The 16,863-nt window shown below is 62.7% G+C and overlaps 2 protein-coding genes across 2 annotated transcripts; one reads left to right on the forward strand and one right to left on the reverse strand.

Moving 5' to 3' along the window:
* Nucleotides 1–1,045: 1,045 nt before the first annotated feature.
* Nucleotides 1,046–3,355, forward strand: PGAM2 (phosphoglycerate mutase 2). Its single transcript, XM_025853082.2, has 3 exons — nucleotides 1,046–1,481; nucleotides 1,597–1,777; nucleotides 3,150–3,355. The coding sequence occupies exons 1-3, from the start codon at nucleotides 1,068–1,070 to the stop codon at nucleotides 3,314–3,316; spliced, it is 762 nt and encodes a 253-aa protein (XP_025708867.1). The 5' UTR covers nucleotides 1,046–1,067; the 3' UTR covers nucleotides 3,317–3,355.
* Nucleotides 3,356–4,067: 712 nt separating this feature from the next.
* Nucleotides 4,068–15,995, reverse strand: DBNL (drebrin like). Its single transcript, XM_025853081.2, has 13 exons — nucleotides 15,841–15,995; nucleotides 11,425–11,480; nucleotides 10,348–10,460; nucleotides 9,718–9,792; nucleotides 8,478–8,624; nucleotides 7,733–7,810; nucleotides 7,275–7,429; nucleotides 7,141–7,186; nucleotides 6,818–6,908; nucleotides 6,158–6,253; nucleotides 5,931–6,043; nucleotides 5,524–5,620; nucleotides 4,068–5,127 (listed from the first exon to the last, which is right to left on the reverse strand). The coding sequence occupies exons 1-13, from the start codon at nucleotides 15,921–15,923 to the stop codon at nucleotides 4,988–4,990; spliced, it is 1,290 nt and encodes a 429-aa protein (XP_025708866.1). The 5' UTR covers nucleotides 15,924–15,995; the 3' UTR covers nucleotides 4,068–4,987.
* Between the last annotated feature and the right edge of the window lie 868 nt (nucleotides 15,996–16,863).

Raw genomic sequence — 16,863 nt, forward strand, 5'->3', positions numbered from 1 at the left:
GGGCCATGACTCTTGGATTTCTCTTTCTCTGAAAGGTGGTTTCAGTGGGGAGGGGCAAGCCTGGCTTGGGTGAGGGCGGGGCGGGTGGGAGAGTGTGGCAGCACCCTGTGCTCCCCTCCGGCCCAACCCCTCCATCTCCCCCGGCTGTCTTGGAAACAGCTCTGCCCGGCTCAGCCCAGGCCCCGGTCCACCCTACTGCCTGGCGCCCTCTCCTGCAGGGCCGGACCCCCACCCCAGGGCTACGGCCCCCACCTGCCCCCTGGCCACAGCAAACTGACCTTTCACTCCTTTCTGTCCTTGTGGGGACTAGCGGAGGTGACGTCACAGTCCCAGCCTGGCCATGGGCCACAGGCTCCCTCAAGACTCATCCTGCGGGCAGGGCAGAGGCAGCTGGGGAGGGAAGCCCCCATGCAGCCCCCACGGCCGGCTGAGCAGAGCAGAGCCCCTGGGGGAACCTCCTGGCAGCTCACAGGCATGCGCATATGCACGCGCAACAAGTGACAGACATGGACACGCGTGTATACACATAACACACCAGACACACACGCATGTGCCCGCACATGGGCACACACATGCATGTGTACGTGGGCAGACACGGGTGCCTGCGCACACACATCCCCGGGCTCCCCTTCACACACGCCAGCTCCCTTAGGGAAATGCAGGCTCGCCCCCAGTTGTGTGGACAACAGAAAGGCCCTGGGAATGTGCCTCTGGCCTGAGGCCGCAGCGTCAGCCCTCCCGCGGGGACAGAGGAGTCCCGCTCGAGATCCGCACTGCTCCTGGCAGCCCCATCTCTCAGGCGGGTCTCAGATTCCTGCGCTTCCTGCCCAGTCCTGCGCGCAGCCCCACCCGGCCGGGCGCTGCTGGCTGCTGGGGCTATTTTAAGGCCGGCTCTGGGCCTGCCCTCCCCCAAGCTTTGCTACTGGCCACCTGCCGCCGCCCGTCCCGCCTGGAATGCTGACTGGCAGTTGGCCAGGGTGGGGGCTGGGAACAGACGGTTATAAAACTGGGCGCACCTGGGAGGCTGCCGTCCCCCTCTGCAGCCCGCTGCGGTCCCCAGTGCCACCATGTCCACCCACCGCCTTGTGATGGTCCGGCATGGCGAGAGCACCTGGAACCAGGAGAACCGCTTCTGTGGCTGGTTCGACGCAGAGCTGAGCGAGAAGGGGGCCCAGGAGGCCAAGAGGGGCGCCCAGGCCATCAAGGACGCCAAGATGGAGTTTGACATCTGCTACACGTCAGTGCTGAAGCGAGCCATCCACACCCTCTGGACCATCCTGGATGGCACGGACCAGATGTGGCTGCCCGTGGTGCGCAGCTGGCGCCTCAATGAGAGGCACTACGGGGGCCTCACGGGCCTCAACAAGGCCGAGACAGCCGCCAAGCACGGGGAGGAGCAGGTGAAGATCTGGAGGCGCTCCTTCGACATCCCGCCGCCCCCCATGGATGAGAAGCACCCCTACTACAACTCCATCAGCAAGGTGGGCTGCTTGGCGCATCAGGGGAGGGTCTAGGGGCAGGGCCTTGGGGATGGCAGCCCGGGCGGGTTGGGGGGCTGGCTTCCTGGGCAGGGAACGGCAGTGTGGATGCCCCCAGGAGCGGCGGTATGCAGGCCTGAAGCCTGGGGAACTGCCCACTTGTGAGAGCCTCAAGGACACCATCGCCCGGGCCCTACCCTTCTGGAACGAGGAGATCGCCCCCCAGATCAAGGCTGGCAAGAGAGTGCTCATCGCGGCCCACGGGAACAGCCTGCGGGGCATCGTCAAGCACCTGGAAGGTGAGGCCCATCCTTGCAGGGGGTGTAGGCGGAGGCAGGTTGGGGGGCAGACGGGGCACATGCCCTTGAACCAGTTGGGCCCCAAATGCTCATCTCCGCTACAAGCCCCCCGCCCAGGCAGCTCTGCACACGTAAGCACTCGGGGTCGGGGCTCAAACTGTGAATTGGGAGTACTAAGAAGCCACTTTAAAAGCCACTTTGCAAAATTTTTGTTCCACTTGTTTATGTACTGGGACACCATATACAACGAGCTTCTTTCTGGAGGTTGTGGGTGGAAACCGCTGCTCCAACCCGGGGCCCAGAGGCCTGGGAAAGATGGGAAGGCCGTGCCCAAGGCCGCCCGGGGCCAAGGCAGGGCCGCCTGGCTCCAGATCCACTTGCTATGTGGCCCTGGTCAAGTCACACCACTTGCTGGGTCTCAACCACCCTCTCCGGGGTCGGGGGGGGCTCATGAGGCCCAGGGCAGGGGACCCCAGCTCACACCCACGCAAGGAAAAGGTAAGCCCAGTTAAGAGGGTGCTGGGGTGGAGCAGTCCTCGACCCCAGCCTGTAGCTGGGCTCCCACTAAGGAGCTCGGGGCGTGCATCTCCACCGGGCTCCCTTAGACATACAGATCCTTGGGAGTCTGAGGCTCGGAACGGCCTTCAAGCTTGTCGGGACTGTGGAAAGGGGAAGAAGGCTGGTAGGTGGGGAGCCCCAAACCCCCTGCTCTGGGGGTCAGTGGGTAGCTGGCCAGAGCACAGACAGGCTGGCCCCCGAGGCCTGCCCAGTCCCAGTCCACCCTCCCCAACACCACCTCGTGCCCCTCCCTTCCAGGGGCCGGGTCTGGGAGAGAAGCGCAGAGGCCACCGTCACTGCAGTCTCCCACTGCCTGGAGAACCGGGCGGGGGGGGGCGTGTCGGAGCTGCAAAGGTCAAGCTGCTATTCCAGGCCAGGGGCTGCAAAGGCCGGCAGGGTCAGGTTTCCCCGGGAAACCTTGCCCTTTCCACCCACAGAACCTCCCCTCCACCCTGGTCACAGGAGGCCCTTCTCGCTGTCCGAGCACCCCTGCTCCTGATGGCTAGAACTTAGAATGCTCTAGAAACCAAACAGAAAAGACCCAATGGCGTGGCCCCAGGTCCCAGTGGCTCCCGGTTGGGGGCACAGGGTCCCGGTTTGCCACGGCTATTTCTGCAGGCCACTCAGTCTCTCACTACTGGCTCGACCTCCAGGGGCATCTGTGCGGGGGGCTCGCTGTGGGGGGCGGGCGGGCTGCTGCCTGGCTGGCCCGGCTCTGTGGCCCATAAAGGTCACGGGGCCTGCTGAACGGGAGGGCGGGAAACTGCCTGGCGGACTGGCCAAGGGGACTAAGGGTCCTGTTCCCCCGGCCCAGGGATGTCGGACCAGGCCATCATGGAGCTGAACCTGCCCACAGGGATCCCCATCGTGTATGAGCTGGACCAGGCATTGAAGCCCATCAAGCCCATGCGGTTCCTGGGTGATGAAGAAACCGTACGGAAGGCCATGGAGGCTGTGGCTGCCCAGGGCAAGGCCAAGTGAAGGGTGGGCTTCTGTCAATAAAGGCACCTCCACCTACCACCTTGAGTCCAGTGTGGCCCCGGCATGCCCGGCTCCAAGTCCTTGAGCTAGGGGTTCCACAAACCCTGCCCCAGGGCATGTGGCCCCTGCTGCCCACCCCCATTAGGTGAGAGGACCCCAGGAACCAAGGGCAGGAGCCTGGTCCCCAAGCCAGGCTACCAGGTAACTTCTAACAGGCCCCCTATGGTGACACCAAGAAGCGAACCACCACCTGGTAACCTCGCTCTACAATCGGGGTGCTATCCCCAGTGAGCAGGGACTGCAGTGAGGACACCACCTCACAGCTGCTTCCCTCAGATGGGCTGTCCTCTGCCGTCCCTGCAGCCCCAGGGTGGGCCGGGTGAGGTGGTACCAAGCCCCACACCCCGGGCATCCTCACATCTGAGGACAAGCCCACCACTGGCTTCAGAGCCTGCAGTAGGGGACTCCTGGATCCTCCGCAGCTCGGGGGTGGAGAATCAGGGCTGGCGGGGCCTGCCTTTGCAGCCTAGGGTACAAGAGGGGCCATCTGCCACCACCCGGGGCCAGTGGTCTCCTTGGTGCAGCCGCCATCCCAGGCTGCTACCTGGCACCTGCCAGAGCACAAGAGGAACAGTTACGTCCCAGCATACAGTGGGCTCCATAGGGCACCTCACTCGACACACGTGCACACGCCCTGCATGGGCAGGGCGGGCGGCCCAAGCCCCTCCCAGAACACGGACATGCAACAGGCTGACTCGAGTCACATCTTTATGTTTATGCCTCTCCCAGGGCCCACCGTCGGCCCGAGGTCTGAGGGTGCGTGCGTGTGCACACACACCTGCACACACACCCCACGCACACCCGGGAAGGGGCTGGTTTCCACACGGAGGCGTTCAGGCCACAACAGGGCAGTTCTCTCTGAAAGCAGACACGGGCGGGCCGGGACAAACAGGGTGAGACAGCAGGTAGCGGACGCTCTGGTCCCTCTTCCGGAACCAGGGTCCGGTGCGAGCACACACAGGGGCCGGCGGAACAGGGCGCACCACACGGAAGGACACGGGTTTGCTGATCATACGCTCAGACGGGGGCTCGGTCATCCCCGTGCCCACTGCCCACAGGCAGCCCAGGCAGAGGGACAGGGAACCGGGAGCACAGGGCGGGATCCAGAAAGGTGACCTACTGCTGCCCAAACTGTCACGACCCACTCAGACTTTGGTCCTAAACGCTAAGGCCACTGTTCCTGAGGATCACTACCAGCTGGAGCTACCACCCTTTACAGCCAAGAGGAAAGGGGAAAAAAAGGCAAAGGCCCCGGCTCAGACTGCCCGGCGGGGCAGCACCACCCTCCTCAGGCAGAGGCCACGGAGGGCCCGGCCATGGGCAGGGCTTGGCTCCACGTCCTCTGTGGGGGTCAAAGGCCAGGCTGGCTGGGAGGGCCTGCAGCTGCCGGAGCACGTTTGGGAATCATAGGGTATTGCTGCATCTAGGGTGACAGGCTGCGCACCCCAGTCTGAGGGAGCCCAAGGGCTTGTCTTCTTTGGGGGGGGTCCCATTCCTGGAGGAGTGCCGTGGGGCTCTTGCACCATGCACGCCACATCCCCGGGAGTAAGGAAAGCACGTGTGGGAGGGGAGGGGAAGGACGGCCTCGGCGCAGCCAGCAGCGGAGCGTCCTCACTCGATGAGCTCCACGTAGTTGGCAGGAAACATGCCAAAGTGGCCGTCTGGCCCGTAGCCACGCCACCAGCCCTCGTCGATCACCTCGATGCCCGTGATGAGATTCTCGGGGTCGAAGGAGATCTCTGTGTCGTCAGCTGCGGGAGGCGGCACTGGGGCTGGGGGCCTATCCCAACGCCACTCCAGCGGCCAACCCCCCGCCCCAACCGACACACTTTCCAGCACAACCTGACCCTGGGCACCCCCCTCTGCACAGCAGCCTGCTTCCAGAGCCTCCAGCCAGGCCACTGGGGGCCCGGCGTGCAGGTCCGCCCACCCCTCTGGTCACACTTTCGGGCTCTAGCACAACGCTGGCAACTAGGGTTCCTGCCCACAGACGCTGCCCAGAGTGCATGGGAAGGCCTGGGCTGTGGAGGGCGTCCACCCCATCGTCCCCTCACCCTTCTGTCCCCCCACTGCCCCAAGGGAGCCCCCGAAGTCTGCCTCCTGACGTGGGGCCCCACAGCGTGAGTGGCCGGGCCACCGCACATTACCTGCCTGGTAGTCGTACAGGGCCCGGGCACAGAGCCCTTTACCGCTCAGCTCCGGGTAGTGTTCAACGGGCTCAGAGCTGGCATCCTGCTGCTGCACCTGACCCGTGTGGAAAGTAGAGAAATCTGGGGTCCTTGTTATGGGCTCATACCAGGCTTGGGGGGAGGGGCACAGCACACAGAGGGCAAGGGCTGTGGCCATGCCACTGCCCCCACGATGTCCCTCCCCCAGACCTCCCGTGGAGCAGGGGAGTGCCAGACCACGTGTTCCACACGCCTGCTCCAACATTAAACGAGACTCCACATGTAGCGAGCTGTCGGGAGTCAGGCATCCCACGGATGGCGTGGTGAGGAGGGTGTTTCTGGGCCTGTGGCCCCTTCACAGCCGCGCCCTGCTGCTGGGAACCCACCATCGGGGGCTCCTCGTAGAGCATCTCTTGCTCTGGGGGCTCCTCGTACACAGCCTCCTCTTCTGCCTGCACTGGACACGGTGGAGCGCTGGGCACTGGCTCCTCACGGACATCTGCACAGGAGGGTGCAGCCCACCCTGAGCCCCGGGAAGGGGAGCAGACACCCTCCTTCTCCCTCCCCCTCTACCCCCCTCTCCCCACCCCCGCAGGGTGGCCAAGAGCCTTGCCTGCCCTGGGCCTCGAGGAGGCCTGGGTCGGCTCTGTGCTGCGCTGGGTCTCCGGCTGGGTGAGCTGTTTCTGCAGGAAGGGGCTCCTCAGCTTGCCTGCAGACAAAGGTAAACACACAAGCACTGGACGAGGGAAGACGAGCCGTGTCCACCGTTTCTGTGCCCTGCGCTGTCTGGACGGTGGACCTGCCCCAGGGCAGGAGCTGTCACACGGGGGGGGGTACGGGGGACACAGGCACTGCAGAAACACATCACACACAGAACACTTCGAGCAGCCGCCCAGCGTGGGAGAGCTGATGGCAGTGCCATCCTGGGTCCTTGGGGGCCACAGGGGTGAGTGACAGAGGCTCCGGGGCCCAGCCACCATGTGCAAGCTACACCACGGGTTAATGGGGCCGGGCTGGAGGGTCTCCCTTCTGAAGCCACACATGGCCCTTCTTTTCCAGGTCTCTGCAGGCTGAGGCCACGGGCAGGAAAGGGACACCTGCGGCCCAGGCTCACCTCCCAGAAGCCACTCTCAAGAGCACAGGCTCTCCTTGCTCACTCACCTGTGTCACCTTCTGACGCATCTCTCGCTCCCTCTGGGGACCCCACATGGGGACCCCAGACTCCCCCTCGGCCTGCCCCTGCCTCGTGGCTAGACCCAGCGGGAAGACTCACCCGGCTGGGGGCTAGAGATGGATGTGGTGGACACGGCCCTCTCCTTCTGCTTGAAAATCTCACGCGGATGTGCTGACTGGCTGATGGGCTCCTGGAGGGGTGCGCGTGGACCCAGCAGTGAGGAGGGGCTCACGGGCCTCGTCCAGGACCGGGCTAAGGTCCACGCTGGCTGCTTCTGCCCTTCACTGTCCTCTCCCCTGCCACCTCCAGCTGGCTACAGGACCCTCCCCTGGGCACAGCAGGGACACCCCCCCCCGCCCCCCCGGCATTACTGCAACAGACCCTCACAGGGGGGTGGGGTGGGGGAAGCACCCAAGTCTCACCTGCTCCTCTCTGCTCCTTGAAAGCACTTCCTGCTGCTCACTCTTCCTGCCGGGAGGGGCAGAGGGAGGAGAGAGCTGCAGCCCAGCCGCGGCCCACTTGGCACCCTCCCTCCACCTTAACTCTGGGGCCTCACCTCTGGGGTCCGGCCTCACCGCCCAGCTCCTCCCGATAGCGCTGCTCGCGGCGGGCGGCCTCCCGCAGCTCCCGCTCCCGGCGCTCCTCCTCCAGCCGCTGCCGCTCCTCCTCTGCCCGCCGTTTCTCCTCCAGCCTGCGGTTCTCCTCCTCCTTCTGCAGGGACAGCCGAGCCCGCCCGCCCGCCCCACTTAGCACCCGCCCAGCGGCCAGCTGGGCCTGCCCTTGGGCCCCTGTGCCCCCCAGGCATCTGTGCCGCGCTGCCGGGAGGGGCCGCCCACCAGCCTTGTGGCGCAACCCCGCTCGGCCTCCGCTCGAGCACAGGTGTGAACGAGAACACGCGCCACCCGTCAGTTCACAGGGGGTAAAACCGAGCAATGGCGTGCAAGGCACCATGGCACCTGGCCCGCCCCGTCGCTGTGAGGGGCAGCTGTGCTCGATGTGCCCGGCAGCGCTCACCTCTGCTTTGGCCCAGAAGCTGTCTTTGCCAACCCTTTTGATCTCAGATATGGCGTTGGTCTTCTGGTACACAGAGCCCTGCGGAGGACAGAGGATCCGCTACGGGGCTGCCCTCGGGAGCGCAGGACACCAGCAACAACCGTGGGGATGGCGCCCAGCAGAGGCAGCGGCACCTGGCGACCAGCAAGCAGCAAGACGGCCCGAGGGCCCTGGAAACCGCCGGGCAACGCCGAGGGGGTCTCTGGCTGCACCAGGCCCCTGCGGATGGAAGCCGGTCCACCAGCCTCAGACAGCTGACCACTGTGGCAATGCCCAGAGAAATCTCCACAGACCCCAGCTGTGCCTCGGGGAACTGGGCTCCCCATAACTGGGGTGTCTCGTGTCTGCCCCTGACTGGGAGGGGCCTGCCCATCCACCACCTCAAGTTCCTCCATGGAGCCCACCATCCGGGACTGTGCAGGACACGCTGGTGCCATGGCCTCGTGACTGGACTGTCCCCAGGGTGTAAGAGGCTCCAGAACGGCCAGTGGAACCACCAGGCAGGATAGAGGCTGCTCCTCAGGCCCGCTAGTGCCTGCCCCACCAGGGGCCAGCTCCGGCTTCCGTCTGGCATGGGGTCACTGTCTGCACCATGATCTGGCTCAGGGACCGGGAGCCAGGCAGGCAAGAGCCCAGCCCCACGAGGGAGAAACCAGCCCGTCTGCTGGCTCCTGGCCTGCCACCCTCGGGCCCAGGCAGCACTCACCACTGGGGCCTGGGGGCCTGTGTCCTGGAAACGGCTGCTCTCCTTGTGGAAGGCATAGTTGGCACCTGAGGCTCTGGCCACCTTCTGCATGATGCACTCGGGCTCCACGTCCTCCTCGGCCCGCGCGTTGATGGTCACGTGGGCCCCCTGCGGTGGGACAGCACTCAGGCGGTGCAACTCCAGGAGAGGACACACACCTCAGTGTGCACAACGTGGACAACTGCTGCCCAGGGCTGAGGTCAGGAGACCCCACTGGGAACCGAGGCACACTCTCAAGGCCGACAAACCGTCCTGAGGCAAACACGCTGCACTTGTCCCAGCACGGGCACGCGGTCTCTGTGCTCCGTGGCCCTGTTCCGAGGTGCTGGACCCCCCGTGCTGCAGGCCCAGGCACCGGAAAGCCCCTTTCTGATTCATGAAAGCGAACTTTACAAAGGATCTGGGAACATATTTTCTACAAAAAGCAAGCTACCGATTTCTTCTTCCTCTTCCTTTAAAATTTCTTAAGTTTTATTTATTCAAGTATCTCTACACCCAACCTGGGGCTTGAACTCACAACCCTGAGATAGAGAGTCAGTGCTCCTCCCACTGAGCCAGCCAGGCGCCCCAGCCAATTTCTTCTTGAGAAGTCAGACCCATGACCTCACTCACTGTCAGTTAACACCCAGTGAGCTTGGGATCCTCTTTCAGCTCCGAGGTGGAGAAACTGAGGCATATCTGCAGAAGTGTTGGCAGACTAGAAATCAAAGTCCCGAGTCTCTTTGCCAGTAACCAAAGACACACAAAGTTACCTGGCAAGCAAACAGCAAATGCTTTTGGACCTAAACGAGGTTCCACTCTGAGGACTGACGTTAATACACACAAAGGTGGGCTGGAAAGGAATGCATAAGGGATTGGGCACGCTGAGGTGGCTGGGCACACGCAACTCTCCCTCTCCTCCAGATCCTGACAACACGGCCGAATAACCCTCACAAAACCGATGGAAGCCCAGGCCTAGCCTTGCCCCCAGGACTAGCCGCAGATGATCCTCCCTGGGCTCAAAATGGACACAGTCATCCATCCTTCCTCCCGCTGAGGTCAGCCTGCTGGTGGCTCTGGCCGCAGCGTGGCCTCCTGGGCAGCAGCCTCTGGTCACGCCCTTGCGTCCAGGGAGAGCACCGGGGTGTGGGCACACTTCAGCTCTGCAACTGCGCTCATGCATACCCAGGCACCTTGGGAGGCCCTCAGGGGGCAGCCTCACCTTCAGAAAGCCGGCCATGGTGCTGACGTGGTTGGCGCACGCTCCCTTCCGCACATCGTTCACACCCTCGCCCGTCTGCAACACAACACACCCAGCATGACCCTCCAACCCCCACAAAGCCGCTGTTCTCCCTGGGGGCCCAGCAGAGGGAAAACCGCAACCGCAAAGCAGAGGATAAAGCGAGCCCCGCACCTCCATTCTTGAGGCAGGACGACTACCAGCTTCCGCTGGGAGTGGCGGGGGGGGGGGGCGTGGGGGGGGCTCGGAACTTCCCAGTCCTACCCAGGGGTCCTATGCTCTCTGAGCCTTCTCCAGGCCCTCTGCTCCCTCAGCATGATTACTCTGAAGGGGACAAAAGCAAGGGTGTCCTGCGACTGTCCTCTATCCTTGATTTTGTAGGAACAATTTTGGGCTTGGGGGAAGGAGGGTGGGGTTCCGTGCTGGCAAGGCCCCCACTGTCCTTGGGGCCACAAGGACTTCTCCCACTCTTCTGCTCATTCACCACCTCTGAGCCGCCCTGAAGGCAAGTCCTCCTCCTCTCCAATCACAGAAGGCAAAAGACAAAAGAAGGAAAGGGAGTTTCCTGGGTCACACCTAGATGAGAACTCAGGGCCCCCCAGTTCCACGTACCCAGTTGATGAGGACAAACTTGGGCAGGCCGGAGTTGGGGTCCTTCACCCTGCAGAAGGCGTACATCACCTTCCCGCTGTTGAGCTCCTCCACCATCTCCTCCAGGCCCCCCTCTGCAGCAGGCATGGGGTGGGGGGATCAGCGGGCCCGGCACCTGTGGCCGGCCCCGCACAGCGCCCACCAGCAAGGGAAGCCCAACCTGCCTCTGAGCCAGGGTTGTCAGGGCCACCTGCATCAGGATCAGACTCCTGGTCCTGCCCCCCATTAAGTGGACTTACAGGACCTGGGGGGCAGACGCAGCCCCAGGATCTGCATCTGTGACAAGGACCTCAGGTGATGGTTTACACACCCCAGTTTAAAAGCCATTCCTATGAAACCCACTGGGAGTTCCAGAAATAAAAAAATGTCATTTCTGCTACAAATCAGGCACCAGGCTTCCAAATGGACCATGTCTGCAACAGCCTGCCTGGACCTCACAAAAGGCCCTGAACAGGTGGGAATGTCCTGCAGCCACGCTTGGGCTCAGCTCTCAGACCCTCCCCGTAAAGATGGGGCAGTGATGGGGGCACAGGAGCGGGCCCTCCTCAGCCACTGTCCCGACACGGAGGTTGTGCTTATCAGCACTCCCAAACCCTCCCAGGCTGCGAGGAGTGTGGGGGCAGCCCTGAGCCCCCACTGCAGGCATTCACAGCAGAGCCCTGTGAGCGGCGCTGGGGGTGGCGCCTGAGGCACTGCAGGGCACAGGACACCACGGCCACCTGCGCTCCTCCTAAAAAGATGAGGGAGCGGCTTTCTAGAACAGGCTGCCGGAACCACTCGGCGGCAAGCAGAGAGTGCACTGGTGAGTGCTCGCTGAGTAACAAGGCGGTGTGTGACTCCCCAACACTGATGCGACTGTGGGGAGGGTCACGGCAGGCTCGCTACACACAGGGGACACCTTCCGTTGGCCGTGATGGCTGAGATGCCGGCCGCCAGGGAGCAGTGACGGCTGCAAAGCTCTCCCCTCCCCCACACCTGCCTCCTGATGCCCCCCAACCCCCCGCCAGCCCACTCGTGGCCTCACTGGGTCGTACTCACCCCCAGTGCCGGCCACACGGATGTCATTGCTGTTACCCTCATAGGTAAAGAGAGCCCTGAAACAAAACACAAACGTGTTAGCTCTGTGACCAGCATTCTGGGGGTCAGATGCCCTCCTGCACTAACCACGAGTGGAGCATGGCGGCTGCGCGGGCCCCACTCTGACCCACGAGGCAGGAGCTCTGCAGGGCTCCCAGAGTCAGGCCCTTCTCAGTTCTTACGCACAGCGGCTTCTCCTGAGGGACAAACCTATGAAGGGGAGCCTCTGTCTACTTTGAGAAAACTAAGCTGTGAAGTTTGTTTGATTTTAAGTAGGCTCCACGTCCAAGTGGGGCTGGAACCCACCACCCCAAGATCAAGAGTCGCACGCTCTACTCACTGAGCCGGCCAGGCGCCCCAGAGCTGGAAAGTTTCATAAAGGCAATTTTCTGCACCTTCCTGAACCCAAAGCACCCCAGGAGGAGCAGGAAGCCAAGTGTGCACATCAGGCATCTGGGAAGGCCGCCCAACGACCTCGTGCAGGTCGGCTCTGTCTTCTGAAAGCCTGAGGAGTTGGTGGAGCAGGTCTCTCTGGGCTTGGGACTCTTCTGGAAAACCCAGAAGCCACTCAGGCCATGACTCAGCATGAAGTCAGGCTTCTCACAGGACAGACTCCTTGGCTGCGCAAAATTCTCTTTCTGGAGGAGCCTTAACTCTCCACAGGTGACCCTGGGCTGCCCCTTTCTTTTCCTGTGAGACTAATTATTCCTAAGAACTCTGGGAAAGACTCGCGCTTATGAACTTGAACCCCAGAGAAGTTGAGGAAATATGGCAAATTTTATCACATCTGGGGCATGGGAAGTCCCTTGACCAGAACGGAAGTTAAGCATGGAGAACATTCTGGAAGATGTGGCTTATCCACAGTCCACATGGAGCCCAACCATCAACACCAACTCTGCCGCAGTTCAGCTCTGGGCAGTGCTGGCAGACCACAGGGTAGGGGTGCTGACCCAGCAGACAGCAAGTTAAAGGCAGAACCTGAACTAGCGGGCCATCCCCCATGCTCTGAGCACAGGCCTGCCGAGGAGGGCCAGCTAGGGGCTGCGGGGTAGGAGTGGGACAGGAACCAGGACGCCTGGCTGGTTCAGTCGGTGGAGCGTGCAACTCTTGATCTCGGGGTTGTGGGTTCGAGCCCCACACTGGGTGTAGAGATCACTTAAAAATAAAATCTGAAAAAACAAAAACCAAAAAACCCCAAATCTGACAGGAACCAAATCAGCCTCCACTCAGCTTCCCCACTGCCTTGCTAAAGCCACCGGGCAGAGCTGCCTAGCCTGAGAAAGTCCTTAGAAAGGAGACCCAGGCCCCGAGGGTCTGGTTGGCATAGGGGGCAGGCCTCTGAGGAGGAGAGACACTAAAAGGAATACGCAAACAGGGAGTTGGTGGACGTCCAGATTCTGGTGGCCAGGGTCCTGGCCAGCCCTCCTCCCGGAGGAAAGAAGCCCATACATCTCGAAGCCACCAAGCCCTGGCTGCAGAAGACGGGGACACTAGACAAGCAGCGGGGAGCAGAGACTGCTTCCAAGAAGGGACCCGGCAGCTCGTAAGAGCCAAGCTCCAGGCCTGCCACCTGCCCTCCAACTCTACTCCCCTCCACCCCCCGGGCTCCAGCCTAAGCCACCTTCTTGAATCCCAGCTCAGAGGCTGATTCCCACTTTCAACAAACTCCCACCCTTCTTTCAAATCGGGAAGACAGGAAGAGAGGTGTGCTGGCCTGGGCACAGCTCATGGAATGTAGCGCATGAGCGCCTTGTAACTCATCCATCCCTTCCAAAAACACGTACTGGGAACCTGCTCTTTGCTGCTCGCAGGCATGAAGCTTCCAATAATCCCCAGAGGCCCTGACCATGGAACTTACTTTCTAATGGGAAACAAAAAAAGAAACACAGCGATACCAATGTCCCGTCAGGTAGTGAAGTGGGTGCAGGAGGGAAACAAACGTGCCTCAATCTAGAACAATCCAGGAACCAGGACAAAGACCGTGGGGGAAAGCTGATGTGCTTGCTCCCCGCCCCACCTGGCTTCAGGGCCCAGCCCGACACCACCCACTCTGCCTGGGAAACCTTTCATGACCCACCAAAGTGGAGACCACCTCCTCTTGCTGGTACCCTGTACCACATCATCTGTACCCTGCTCAGGTCACCGTGCATCCAGGCGCTGACTGCTGATTGTTCGGGGGACAGAGATAGGGCCCAGCCCGCTGGTGCAGACAACGGTGCCAGGAAAACCAGTGAAGGTGTCTGGCACGTGTCTGAGGAAAGTCACACAAGGAGCCAGGAGTCGGGGAAGGCAGTGTCCAAGCTGAGAAGTTTGGGGAGCCCCCCGGGACAAGGTGGAAGGTGCTCTAGAATGGGGAAGCAGCAAGAGCAAGGGGTCTGAGGAGGAAGCAGCTCTAAAGTTTGAGGAAGAGAAAGAAGGCCACCGCGGTGGCAAACAGGTGTGGCCTCAGTGTGGTAAGTGGGAGGGGTGGCGGGAGGGGGTCCAGAGCTGGCCACACAGGGCCTCGCAGCAGAGGTGAGATGTCCGGGCTTTATTTAATGTGAAACAGGAAGCTGCTGAAGTGTAAGCACAGGAGTAACATGGTCTAGATACTTGTTCAGCTAAGGAGTGGGGATCCGCCACACATTATCTGTTGAGATGCTTAGTGGCTGTGACAGTGAGAGCAGAAACCGGGGGTCGTGCCACTGAGCAGAACGACCTGGAGTGCTGCCAGACGGGTGGGCTCGGATGCAGGGAGGGGAAAGAGGCTCAGCACCCTCACGGGGGACAGAGAGAAGCTGGGCTGGGTAAGCTTCAGACCAGGGTGGTAGCAGACAGCTCTGAGAAGAAGCCCGAGGAAAAGCTAGAAACACGGAAGGCCTGAGCTGCCAGCTGGGCTGTGGGACACGATCCCCAAACCAGTGGTGGTCCCTGAGAGTGAGGAAACCTGAAGGAAGGCGGGAGGAGGCAGGCCCAGGAGTCTCACAGGTACGTCAGAAAGGGCTACACCAGCTATCAAGAGCGCATAAAACAGCAGCACCCTAACTGTGCAGGACTGGAGAGGGGCAGAGATGCTGCCAGCTCAAAGGCAGGAGGCCGCGGGTGGATGTGAAATGGGGCGCTCAGTGTGCCGATCCGGTCAGCAGGGTCTGGAGTAACAGCAGCGGTGTCACGGCCCTCTGAGAACAGGAGAGAGGTGGGGTAGGGAGCTGACATCTAGAAACTCTTAGAAAAATAGGTGCCTGAAGTGTGAGTGAACTTCCTAAAGCATTACGAGAGAGAGAAGGTAGGGAAATTCCACCGGTAACAGGTGTCTGTTACCAGACACCCTTCCCAACTACTCAGATGTGCTCCCAACAGAGGAGCTCCCTGGTTCCCCTGCAACGCTGCGCACAAGTCCCCTCGGGGTCAACGGTGCCCCAGGCACGAGAGGAGTCTGCACACCCAGGCGGCAGGTGCTCTGAAGCTCTTCCCCAAAAGGCCCAGGGCACATCCTCAGTGCGCAACGGAACACGGCACGAAGGCCGCAGGGGAAACGGGGCGCAGCGACCACCAGCGTGTGGAGACCAGCCAGCACAGCAGCAGGCACCCTGCGAGGGGCCTGCCCCTGCCACAGGAAGAAGCTCCTCACAGCCGGTCACCTGAGTTCATCATACTCGGCGTATTTCTTAGGACTGGAGCGCTCAAGCCTGGCCAGCGCAAACATCTGAAGCAAGGGGAAAGTGCCCACGCCCAGCAAGCAGCGGGCTGACCCTGCGCGTGGGCTGCCCACGGCTATCCCTGAGACTCCAGACCTGGCTTCCAGCTACAAAGCCCCATCGAGGGCACGAAGAGAACTACCCACTGACGGCCTAGTGGAGGGTGTCATGGGGAGGTGGAGGGGTGATGGGGTCTTTCTCCAAATAGGTATAGCCAGCACCGCTGTTTCACTCGTCTCACACAGGAAGGGGTATTCTTGGAGAGAGGGAGACTCTGAAATCCACATTCCCAGAAACCCGGAGACCCAGCCCCCGGACCTGACCCCCTGCTCCGCCGCCTGTGGGGCAGGGCTCCCGCTTCCGGGCGGGGTCCGGGGCGCTCAGAGGCCCCTCCCTGAACGCAGCGCTGGGAAGACCCCAGTCCCGCTCAGGGACGGCTGCGGGGAGCCCCTTTGCGCAGGGAAGGAGAACCTGGCGGAGCCACCCAGCCCAGCCAGCCGCACAGTCCAACATGGAGGCCGGCGGAGAGGCGGAGCCGGGGCGGCGAGGGCCCCTCACGCTCGGCGGGGCGGCGGGGGACGGCGACGGGGACAGCAGCTCGCCGGGCGCGCGCGGCGCAGCTGAGGGGTGAGCGGGGAGCCCCCCGGGACCCCCCCCTCCAGCCCCGGCCCGCCCCCGGCCCGCCCGTCCCGGCGCCCACCAGTCAGTCGGGGACTTCTCGGTGACCACCCGCACGTAGGCTTCCTGCAGCGCCGGCCCGTTCCGGCTCAGGTTCGCAGCCATGACCAGCTCCTCAGGCCCCTCGCCGCCGCCGCCGCCGCCGCCGCCGCCGCCGCTTCCGGGCCCCGCCCACCCCCGCGGCCGGAAGCCCCACCCCCGCGGCCGGAAGCGGAAGCGGGGGCGGGCGGGCCCGAGCGGGGGGCGGGTTTTCACCGCCGGCGGCCTGAGAGGCGTGCGGGCTACGCGGAGCAGAGGAGCCCAAGCGAGGTCCCCGGTAGCTGCGTGCGTTTCTCTCTTCTCTTGTCGCAGTCAGCGCACTGATCTGAGAATCTTGGGCTCGTGACAGCCTCTGTGTGGACCTCCGACATGCGCCTGATGTGTGACCGAGGCGTGCACGAGAAGAGGAACGCTACGTGCGGGCGGAGCAGCCCCAGCCCGACTGGAGGTGCTGCCGAGCCTCCTCGGCCTCGCCTGCGTTCCCCCCTCTCGTTCGTGGAGGACGGGGTGGCGCGGGGAGCCCCGCTCCCTGCCCTGCACGCACGGCCCCAGCACAGGTGCACGAGTCTCTGGGACTTCAGAAAAGCGGCCCCGTGCTGATCCTGTGCGCGCCAGGGAGCCCTTCTGCAGGGTCCCATCCCGCAATCGCTCACATTTCTGCAGCGACGTCGGTGAAAAGTCCCCGAAGCGGGTTATGGAAAAACTACATGGCCTCGTGGCAGTTCGGTCAGGACTTGCTGCCAAATGAGCTACCATAATCTTAAGGTGTTGGGGTCTGATTGTGCAGATAAAGGCTTGTCGACTCCATTTGGGCACAAACATTGTTCACAGGTTATGTCCCCTTGTACTTCTGTACCTCATTGATGTCGGTCTCAGGCAGAAGCCCCGACATCCCCTGATGGCAGAGCAGCTACCTTCTCCAACCCGGGGAAGTCTTAGGGCCTGAACAAACACTCCTTCCCTTCCGCAGCTTCTGCCTGCACACAGGCCCCCCCCCCCCCCCCCC

Source organism: Callorhinus ursinus, unplaced genomic scaffold (assembly GCF_003265705.2).
Source record: "Callorhinus ursinus isolate GAN/ISIS: 27379988/994484 unplaced genomic scaffold, GSC_fseal_2.0 scaffold60, whole genome shotgun sequence".
NCBI classification, from domain to species: domain Eukaryota; kingdom Metazoa; phylum Chordata; class Mammalia; order Carnivora; family Otariidae; genus Callorhinus; species Callorhinus ursinus.